This window comes from Zea mays, chromosome 5 (assembly GCF_902167145.1).
Source record: "Zea mays cultivar B73 chromosome 5, Zm-B73-REFERENCE-NAM-5.0, whole genome shotgun sequence".
Lineage (NCBI taxonomy): Eukaryota > Viridiplantae > Streptophyta > Magnoliopsida > Poales > Poaceae > Zea > Zea mays.
In genome coordinates, this window is record NC_050100.1 from 142072201 (window position 1) to 142083055 (window position 10855).

General features: G+C 41.7%; 1 protein-coding gene, 1 long non-coding RNA gene and 1 pseudogene across 4 annotated transcripts; 1 reads left to right on the top strand and 2 right to left on the bottom strand.

Annotated features, from left to right (window-relative positions):
• Nucleotides 1–2802: 2802 nt before the first annotated feature.
• On the bottom strand, nucleotides 2803–6006 carry LOC103628501 (peptide chain release factor PrfB1, chloroplastic). 3 transcript variants are annotated; one of them, XM_023300186.2, is made up of 6 exons: nucleotides 5984–6006; nucleotides 5328–5478; nucleotides 5076–5156; nucleotides 4835–4982; nucleotides 3943–4158; nucleotides 2803–3827 (listed from the first exon to the last, which is right to left on the bottom strand). In XM_023300186.2, the coding sequence occupies exons 3-6, from the start codon at nucleotides 5120–5122 to the stop codon at nucleotides 3603–3605; spliced, it is 636 nt and encodes a 211-aa protein (XP_023155954.1). In that variant the 5' UTR covers nucleotides 5123–5156; nucleotides 5328–5478; nucleotides 5984–6006; the 3' UTR covers nucleotides 2803–3602. The 3 variants fall into 3 exon arrangements, with proteins under 3 accessions (XP_023155954.1, XP_023155955.1, XP_023155956.1); XM_023300187.2 differs by lacking the exon at nucleotides 5984–6006 and having other exon boundaries at nucleotides 4835–4967; nucleotides 5328–5977; XM_023300188.2 differs by lacking the exons at nucleotides 4835–4982; nucleotides 5328–5478; nucleotides 5984–6006.
• A 484-nt stretch (nucleotides 6007–6490) lies between these two features.
• On the bottom strand, nucleotides 6491–8198 carry LOC109939946 (uncharacterized). The gene is made up of 4 exons (XR_002262359.3): nucleotides 8024–8198; nucleotides 7642–7689; nucleotides 6837–6934; nucleotides 6491–6743 (listed from the first exon to the last, which is right to left on the bottom strand). It is a non-coding gene; the product is annotated as an uncharacterized lncRNA (long non-coding RNA).
• A 1501-nt stretch (nucleotides 8199–9699) lies between these two features.
• LOC103626966 (zinc finger protein 4-like) lies at nucleotides 9700–10235 on the top strand (annotated as a pseudogene).
• Nucleotides 10236–10855: the final 620 nt, after the last annotated feature.

Sequence of the window (10855 nt, forward strand, 5' to 3'; positions counted from 1 at the left end):
AGGCTGGCTTGCGTTCGCTTCCTTGCTCCACAGGAAGCATAGCTGATATACAAATCGAGAAGCAATTTATGTTCTGTGGCATCGCACAGGCACCTACTTAGTCAACACTTAAGTTCACTGTTTTTTTAAAAATAATAAAGTTCACCAATCAGATTGGTGGGATTTAGAATTGCGGGATTGAATACAGACATTAAGTTCTTTCAGCGCAGCAGGGACTCCCTGAATCCAAGCATGTATACCAATTCTTGGCCCTCCGCACAAGAATCTGCAAGAGGTCCCCAAGAGGTTAGGTTTTATATATCACAAGAGGTGCAAGTTAGATCTAGGGCACATCAAGAGGTGCAGGTTAGATTCCAATACCTTCTAAAAATGCATCTGAAGATAAAATGCATCTGAAGATAAAACAAACCACAATGTATTGCATAATCCACTTGTATTGTGTGGTGATGAAACTAAATGTAAAAATATACTAAACAAAAAGGTGACAAGGTATGTACCTTTTCATCAATTGTTTTGTGTCCTTACAAAGATTTGGGAGTAGAGAACAGACGAAGTGCATCATTAAGTGTCTGAACATCATTTAGGAATTATATCATGATGGAGCAGTAGGCAGGGTTGAACAGTAGCTTATGCTTTGTTACCTGATAGATATATATTCATCAGTATGCAACACTGGAAAGTGGAAAGACAGGATAAACAACACAAGTGGGCAGACTCAAGCATAAGTTTCACTCTATCCCTATGGTGAGTATGATCAGGGCATTTCATTGAGCATAAAAAGTAGCTTCGATGTGAACGTTTATAGCATAAATCTGAAAGCCTTTTTGTCAAGCTTCTTTTTCAAACTCAATATATATTGGTCTGGCCATAAGCAGATAATAACAATAAGCAGATAATATCATGTTCATTTACATAGAGAAGCTGCAAAATGTAACTTGCACGCATTGCCATTTTACGACCGGATCATTTTACTGGATAATCAGACAAACGTTTCATAATTAACATATGAACAAAATTACAAAAAATGATATGGCTGAAACGAAACCTCTCAGTCAAGATTTAACAATTAATAAGGGTTTGTAATTTTAGGCTTTTAATCTGTTTAGTGATATAATGATATCTAGTAAGTGTGTGTACCTTGGAAAATCCTGGTCCAACAATAGGATCCTTGTACCAATAGAACATTCCTCCTTGAATATCCAGGCATAAATTGAGAGAAACAAAAATATATGCACATGGTCTACAGACCTCAGGGCACTTCAGTGTTCTTCCCATGGATTGTATTGCTTTATAGAACTTCTTGTGAACCTGAATTCGGATCAACCTTATGTTGCTTTACTGGATGAATTGAACAATTCAAAAATAGAAATGTTGTAACGCTTTCCATATATCTATTGTTTTAAGTAAAGATTTAGAAACTACTGGATTTTTTTAAAAAAATATATAAATATTAAAGACATGAAAGGATGAGAAGAAGTTTGAGCTTGACATCACATATTTAACGTTCTCCCAACACACATACAACACAGGCTCTGCTTCAGTAGAAATAGAGTTCAGTAGTCGTTTAAGCAAACTGACTAACCAACACAGGCTCTGCTTCAGTAGAAAAGCAAAGAGCACACGACCCAAACAAATGGTACCATCGAAGCGATGATACAAAACAATGAGCAGCAGCGAGCCTCAACCTGACAATAGCTTCTTGTCAGGGGATTGAAGCGCGACGGAGCCAAGCTTGGGCTTGGAGTACTTCCTGTACACCGCCTTCTGCTTGCTTTCCAGAGCCAGGGTATGGAAGCTGATAAGCCGCCTAGCGCATTCCCTGCGGTTACGGTTAAAAGCATCATCCTCAGCAACCAACAAGTTACTCCTAGCCAAAGAATTGAAAAGTAATCTACATTGTTTTCAGCACATAGGATTGTTGTCAAATACCTGCAGAGATCGTCAAGCAGCTCTTACGGCGGCAGCTGCCCCTCGATGAAGACCGGTTCAGTCCCCCGCCACCCGCCATCGTCATCCACCGGCCAGCGCGCCTTCTAAGCGCCTGTTTGTTTGAGATAAGAGTTTGGTTGTGAGCAGTTAGTTCGGAGAAGTTCGTAGGCAGTCGCAGACGATGATGGAGAGGTTGAGCGCCTTAACGACGCGGTCGGAGAAGTCGGGGACGAGGCAGACGAGCGGGGGCCGCGCGAGGGGCGAGTCCCGACTCCCGAGATCCGAAGAGCAAGCATGAGGGAGAGGGGAGGGTGCCGGGATGGAGATCGCGGGGGTGCGGCTGAGGTCGACGCCACGACAACGGCGAGGGTGGAGGGAGGTAATCGCGATCTGCGGGGGCCGGCTGCGGCTCGTGCGGTGGAGGGGGGGCAGGAGGCGGCGGGACGATGTGCGGAGGAGGGGGGCAGGAGGCGGCAGGACGATGGGGTGCTCGCACGGTTGGACGATGGGGGCGGGGGATGCGTGGGGGTGAGAGTGCGCGCATCGAACGCATCGGACGGCTGAGAGACTCTAAAGTGTATTGGACGGTTGAGATCGTCGGAAGGCAGAACAAGCAGAGGCAGCCTACCCCTTAGAGCCTTAATAGGTAGTATAGATTTTAGCTAGGCGTAGGGTGCACGTGGGAATGAGAATGAGATTTACGGGGAGGGGGTAATGAGAATGGCAGAACATGGAATGGCAGCCGGGAATGAGAATTGGCAGAACATGGAATGGCAGCAAGGAATGGGAATGGGCTTTGCGGGGAGGGGGGGATGAGAAAGACAGTGCGGGGAGGGGGAATGAGAATGACAGAACACAGAATGGCAACCCATGTTTGCCATGTTTCCACTTCGATTCCTAGATCAATAAATACAATGCTAGATTGCTAGTGCTATGAAATTATACTAAATCAAGAGAGAGATGAAAACCTCATACTACAACATAATACAATGGATGTAGGTATCACTCATCGCTATGCTCCTCAACAAAAATCAGCTGGTAGCTACCGCAGTTAGCTTGTACTTAAGGTATGCTCTGATAAAGGGATCTAGCTCTCCATCCATTACGCTAGTGATGTCCGACGTCTCACACCCTGTCCTGACATCCTTGACGAGCTTGTAGGGGTGGAAGACGTAGTTGCGTATCTGCTGCCCCCACTCTGCCTTCACAATGTCTCCACGGATCTGCTTGATTTCTGATGCACGCTGCTCCAGGGCGATCACCAGCAGCTTCGCTTTGAGCCGGCTGAGGGTCTTTATTTTGTTGGCCAGCTGGCTCCTCTCCTCTGCAAAGTTGGACATTAAAAACAAATGCCAGATTTATCTCGTATTACCTGCAGTTACTTTGACTTCTTGATTTCAATTTTCAAAGATATTTCAGACATCCTGGCTACACAAAGTTGTAAATAGCTTTTCTGCAAGAGTGGCAATCCAGCATTGGTAAAAGCTGAGAAGATTTTACCTATCAACTATGGTCACGATTCAGGGGTAGGAAGTTCTGGTACTTTCAGGAGGGCATCAATTAGTTTTTCACATCTTTTGCTTACCACCAATTCATTTACTACTTTTTTTTTGCTTTTTTGTAATCGATTGCCTAAGATCCAATGTACATAGAGAAGACTGAGTATGTGTTGTTCACCACAATGCAAATGCAAACTGGTGTGAAATTATACCTGAGCAACGAACTGCAATTCCAGTTGGAATATGAACCATGTGAACAGCCGTTTCCACCTTGTTCACGTTCTGGCCTCCTTTACCTCTAGCTCTTGTGAAGCTTATCTCCAGGTCCTCTTCAGGTATGTCCACAGCCATGGATTCCTCTGGTAGAAGAGGCATAACCTCAACACCAGCAAAGCTTGTCTGCATAAAGTAGCACATATAGCAGAAAACTGAAAATTAGAAAGGTACAATATCTTTAACTTAGACAAAATGTTGATAAATTTACAGAATTAGAACAGTGCAATGCAAATATTACCTGCCGAAGCCCTTTAGCATTAAATGGTGATTGACGAACAATCCTGTGTGTCCCTTTCTCGCCAGAGAGATAGCCATAAGCATATCTCCCCTCTAGTTCAACAGTTGCTGATTTTATACCGGCCTCTTCACCAGGTGATTTCTCAACTACTCGTGTCTTATAACGCTGCTTCTCTCCCCATCTTACATACATCCTTAGTAACATGTCAGCCCAATCCTGCATAGATCAAACAATTTTTTTAGTAGGATACAAGCACACATAGAGTAAGCAAACAAATGCTTTTAAATGAAAATTTTGGTCATTGACATTCTTTCATGAGGTCAGTACATAACTATATTTTTTCACAACCATGCCAGACAGATCCATATAATTAATAGGTGAGTGCCCGTGCGTTGCAACGGAACCGCTACATTGCAGCCATATACGTGTGTTGCTATGGTTTCTATATATCACATATGTCGATCTTGTTTAAATGGGTGTTGTGGAAAACTGGCAATCATTTTTAAGTAGCAATATACTATATGTTACCATGAAGCACTGGTTTCGTACAACAATAACGAAATGTTATTGTTAAGTAGCAATACCCATAAATTAGCACTAAGATGAACGACAATTGCTCAACTCGGTTTTATCCTGTGAAATAGAATACAACAAAATTACCATTCTGAGCAAACAAAGCTTCAGAGTCCACAAGAATATCATCAGTTCACTACTACAGGTGCCATAAGGTAGAAAGCAATAAAGGCTAACACAAAGTTTCAAATCAAATGCACTGCATGATAAAAATAAGTTACCGCAAAAACAGATGGTACAAGCATTGTGCCATTGTAGACCTTATACTGGGATAAGAACACAGACTCCTATCTCATCTCATAAGTTAAAGGCTTCATACCGCGAGATAGGAGCAGAGCCCACAAGGGACGCCTTTGCCACTATCTCTTCGGTCACCACCCCTCCGCGGTGGGCGTGAAGACGACATTTGGAAAAGAAATTCAAAACCCGCAATCTGCTCCACAACTAAACACCTACATAGAAGGGATCTTGTAGCTCCACAATCAGCTAATATGTGCAAGCAGGTTCTTTTGGAAAAGAAATTCAAAACCCAAGAATAACATAGGTTGTTTGCTTAGTACCTCCATCCGGTTTTGACTTTTGTCACAACCAACAAAATGAAGACCATCAATTTCAAGCATGGGAACAAAACAGGGATTGACCTATAATAAATAAATAAATAAATAAAGAAAAGAAACAAGTAATAAGTTCCAAGCATATTATTACAATGCACATAAAAAATAATAACTAATAGGATGTTTATAAACAAAGATTGATGACAAACCCCATATCTATGATGATAACGCTCATCTACATGTGGAGAACTTATGTACCTAAAAGTTCCAATCAATAGTCTACCGGCTGCAGCAGCTTCCCGAGCGAGGTCCGCTCCGCCGTGTCAAGACCACAACCATGGATGCACACATTAACTTTCTATGATTCATTCTTCTGCAGACTCGAAACGTTATCAGTTCCAGCAAAACACTGAAAGAAAGATAGATGTAGCTTTGGCCAACGACAACTCTTGAGGCTCCAGGATAAAGTTCAAGCAATCTCATAAGCAGTACTTGAGCAGTATACAACAACACAAATGCCATGCAACGGAGACAAAAATTAGTCTGCATATACATCCTTATGCTAGTGAAGGACTGATTATCACCTCAACATTAGCATAGTTGATGTGAGAAACCAATATTGATCTAAGCAGCAGCAAGCAAGCTAACAAATCTTGATTGTGTTTGATAGAACAAAAACCTTATTACTATTTTTAAATTTGTTTTCATTCAGTAATCACTTAACCAAAGGACGAATAAAGCTTCAGCACAAATTTTCCTCTCTCAATTTTCATTTTTACCAATTTGTAAAAGGTTGCAGGAACCAGCAGTGTAAATTAACAAGCCACTATAAAGGCATACAAAAGAACTAAATATGGTAACAAGTTAAAGTGTGCAATATCGATGGGGAGATAGCTTAATGTTGTGCAGCTTACATCTGAGAACCCGACCACTCTGCAGCTCCAATCTGCAAAAATAGCTTTACATTATACTCTATATTCAGATAGCACATGAAGTAAAAGCACAGGGCCATAAGAAGATGAGAATGTTGGTATTTTCCTATCAGTCAAAGCAAACATCCTATCAAATATTTCCCTACCAAGCAAAGCAAACATCCTATCAAATCTTTCTCTAATAGGCAAATCAAATATCCTACACATTCCTACATTAGGTTTCAATTACAGAAAAATAATTTGGAGCATCAATTGTGTGAAATATAGTTGTGAGCTCGTTTTTCAAATATCATGATTGTCAACTACAGCAGAATGGTTTGTCTAGTTCACCTGTTTGTAACTTACATCAAAGTTCTATTTTCTCTACAGTAGAGTTCGACAAAAAGATTAGAAGATCACTATAAGAAAACAGATAACAAGCACATAGAAAAGTTATATGGACTTAACCATAACTGTTTCGTAGTCATGGTTTCCTAATACACCGCATGCATACATATGCCATGACTACACTATTTTTCTAAAACAAAACAATTAACACAGTTTAGCAAATAAAGGAAACTGTACCTTGAAGGTGCTTCGGTTCTTGATCATCGGATCATCACTAACAAAGCTTCGCAATTGACCTACTATTTAAGGATTTATCTTTTGCAGGTCACATATAGATGGAGATTGCCGCACAAGCGGCGTTAAATTATCTATGCACCAGTTAGGAAGTAGCAGTAACAAGCTTATTGACTCCAGTCTAAAATGTAGGGAAAAAGAAACGATTAGCGACTGGTTGAGGGTCAACAACACATCATTGTATCATCATAAATAAAAAAAATGTGGAGCTCACCTGGAGCTTCTTGATAGCTGAGCCATCCTTGTTAAACTATAACTCATTAGCTGCTTTTACTCTTAAGTTCACCTTCCTTTGAAGGCGCACATTCTTCCCTATTGGAGAAGCCATAAGGCCGACCGTAGAAGTGGTGCGTGTGGTTAGACACATAAATTAGTCGATAAAAAACATATATTACCATCGATTTCAATATCTCATAATTGTGGCATTGACTTGACTGCCAAACAATATAGAAACAGATGAATTCAATATAATTGTGGCTTCAAAAAACATCCACTAAAGGTAGCTTTTAAGAGTATGATAAAACCAAATGGTCAAGGCATAATAATAAGTTTATTCAACGGTTATATCTAACAACAATCGAATTCATCTTAAGAGTATGATAAAACCAAATGGTCAAGGCATAACAATAATAACTTTTAAGAGTACGCTGCATGTAAAAATCTAGTGATGCAGTGAATATAACTCACTGCAGGCCACATGTCTCACTACAGATGAAGGCAAACAAAAAAGAAAATTACACCAAGAGAATAAATAATCAAGCATACAAAAATAAAAATAAAGAGACATTAGGGTTTAACTCTCTGCATTGTGATTTAAGTCTGTGATACTTTTAAGTGCTGATCTGAATATAATTCTCTGCAATGTGATTTAAGTCTGTTATACTTTTAAGCGCTGATCTGAGTATAACACTAATCAGGAAAAACTTGTTCTAAATATACCACTGGTCTGAGTATACCACTAATCAAGAAAAACTTGTGTGATACTGCTATGAGTTCGAATGAAGAGACGAGAAAATTACCTGGGAGAGCGCCGAGAAGCCATAGATCGAACAGATGCACGTAAACAGCTAGCAAGAAATGGGAAGTAATCAGTAAAAATGCATTTAAGTCATGGAATGAGTCACTTAAAAGATTTAGTGCTACTGCTATGAGTACATCGCAAGAAAAAATTTAGTGCTGATTTGAATATAACTCACTGCAATGTGATTTAAGTCTCAGATTTTTGAACAGGGCTAGAGTAACTATTCTAGTATTAAATATGCTTACTAATTCACAATTGCACGACACAAATATCAGTAGAATATATATAAAAGGTTTACGTTATTGTTTTTCCCCTTTTAAATTCGAGAGCATGTTTAACTCACATGAAAGAATGAAGGTTTATCTGAGTGAAAAAATTACCTAAGAACATAAATATCAGCTGGTTCATCTATATCCAGCCATTCTTCAATATCCAATTCATTGGGTTGACATACGCCTCAATGTTCCATGTTCCTACACAGATCATGTATTATCAAGACTTTGCGGATTAAATGATAGAACATCACTCCAAACTACAAACTACAGAATAATAAGTAGCATGCTTTTACATATTTCAGCTGGCGAACAAGTAGCAGCTGAATCTGATTGCTGCTACTGGCATGTCACCACCATATCAGGAATTCCGGATTCAGGAGTAAGTGAGTAGCAGGAATGCAAATTCAGTCCAAAGAAATTATGGGAGAAGAAACGATGTTATTAGACCGACTAAATATGTATGCATGGTGTCTGTACCAGAGCTCTCTAACGTCAACATACTGGGCACGAAGGATCTCTGATTTCTGCCTTCTATGCCTGCATGGTGTAGCCTTCATTTGACTCTCTGAGTGGCAAAGTAGACTACATTAGCATACGTACAGGGCGGCACGTAGGCCAATGAACGACGACCACAATCTAAAAGACACTCCATCCCGTGAGGGAGTTATTATACCAGTCAGGGAGGATACCGCATTACCATTGCTATCAAATGATCAACTACCTTTAACTCTACTATAGTCAGGTGCCCGTATATTGTTACTCCACATCATGCTTGTTAAGACGCATAATTGCATCCATGTTTGCTAGTAGAAACTTCTCCATTTTGAAGTATAGTGAATGGTAGTTGCAATTCTTTAGTATTCGTCAAAATAAATATGCCATGAATTTTTAGATCGAGGGGTTTGTAGACTCACTCATCTTGGTCAATACCAGAGCCATTCATTGCTGGTGTGTGTCACTCTTGGATTGCGCCGACCCAGAGATGAAGAAATCTGAGAGTGATATTTTCCTGTGGCGGGAGGCGAGGAACCGGCCACCGTTCCGAGAGGAGGTGACCTTGTTGCTGCGGCTGTCGTGGCGTGCTGACGATGAGTAGTGGCACAGGTCCGTCTACGAGGTGGAGCACGTCATGTTATCCTGGAAGGAACATGGCGACATTTGGATTACAACGACGGGTCGCTCACGAATTTGCAAAGTGATAGGATGGCAGGTCGAGCAATAAGTTGAATATAACTCACTGCATTGTGATTTGTCTCAGGTTTTTGAACAGGGCTAGAGTACTATTCTAGTATTAAATATGCTTACTAATTCATAATTGCACGACTTAAGCATGAGTGTGGACGCCTACGTTAGGGTCTTAAGGAGTAGTAAAGACTTACCTCGACAAAGACAAATTATAATTGTGAGCAGTAGCTCCCCGGATGATAGGCGCACAACACCTGCATGAGGTTTCAGGACTGTACCTGATAGAAATGTATAACGCTGCTATCTAGAGCAGGTGCTAACCTGATAGGGAGTGAGCTGGACAGGAAACTGAAGTTTGTTGAAGCCGGTCACTACTGAGTACTGATGACAGGTATATCATCTCGAAGAATAACAAGGACCAACATGTTTGCCACTACTGAAGCTAGCATATCCTCTGGTCCACTTCAAAGTACCGATGGCTCGCCTTTTCTGCTGAATTATTGCTGCCCGAAGACCCCTGCTTCTTTTTATAGCAATAGCAAAGCAGGGGGAGGCACGACAACACAAACTTCAGAAAACCCTATCTAAACAGAGCAATGGAGAGAGTACCTGGGGTGGAAGAGCAGAAGTCAGCAGACCAAGTTAACCAAGCTGGTCTAGCTGATGAGAGTACCACAGTACCGTGGCTGAAGTTGGGTCTTGATGTGCCAAAAAGTGAAGAAGTCAAGCCTCAAGAGGTGAAACCAGTGGGCACTCCACATAGGACTTTCTCCTGCAACTACTGCATGAGAAAGTTTTTCAGTTCGCAGGCTCTCGGTGGGCACCAGAATGCGCACAAGAGGGGAGGTGTGCAGCAAGAAAGACATACAGACTTCAGATGATGATGGGCCTTCCTCCATCCGCTTCCTTTCTCCATCCTTCGAGAGTGAACTCGCACTCCACGATTCTGAAGGGTCATGGTGAAAGAGCTGCGGTTCCCGTAGCAAGATTCGACGGAGGCCGAATGAGTGGTTGGATGCCTTTTGCAGTTGAAGAACCTGGAGGGTTAGTATGGCCAGGGAGCTTCACAGCAAGTTCAGATGAGTCCAAGAAGCAAATGGAGAAAAATCTTGACCTAACCCTGCGTTTGTAAATTAAACTGTAATAAGAAGTAGGTCATCATATGTAAGCATTTTATGAGTCGTGTAATCTTTTTCATAATTCCTGTTCGGTGAACAAGTATAGGCTATGCCCCCTCCCCCTCCCCCCATGTGCAACGACTTACGTTACTTGTAGCAGTTTGAAAGAAGGACGAAAATAAATGTCGCCACGTTCCTTCCAGGATAACATGACGTGCCATGAATTTTTAGATCGAGAGGTTTGTAGACTCACTCATCTTGGTCAATACCAGAGCCATTCATTGCTGGTGTGTGTCACTCTCGGATTGCGCCGACCCGGAGATGAAGAAATCTGAGGGTGATATTTTCCTGTGGCGGGAGGCGAGGAACCGGCCACCGTTCCGAGAGGAGGTGACCTTGTTGTTGCGGCTGTCGTGGCGTGCTGACGATGAGTAGTGGCACAGGTCCGTCTGCGAGGTGGAGCACGTCATGTTATCCTGGAAGGAACGTGGCGACATTTGGATTACAACGACGGGTCGCTCACGAATTTGCAAAGCGATAGGATGGCAGGTCGAGCAATAAGGTGAAGAGAGAAGGGCGATAAAGGCTGCACCTTTGCACATTCTGCAAAAATAGCTTGCTACAATCACCAAAC

What these genes read in the sequence shown, in the direction of transcription:
- LOC103628501 (XM_023300186.2), bottom strand. Translation starts at nt 5,122, where the DNA reads ATGGTCTTCATTTTGTTGGTTGTGACAAAAGTCAAAACCGGATGGAG. An exon ending in AAAGTCAAAACCGGATGGAG is followed by an intron (nt 4,983 to 5,075) that starts GTACTAAGCAAA and finishes TGGAGCTACAAG; the next exon opens with ATCCCTTCTATGTAGGTGTT. An exon ending in GGCTCTGCTCCTATCTCGCG is followed by an intron (nt 4,159 to 4,834) that starts GTATGAAGCCTT and finishes TGATCTATGCAG; the next exon opens with GATTGGGCTGACATGTTACT.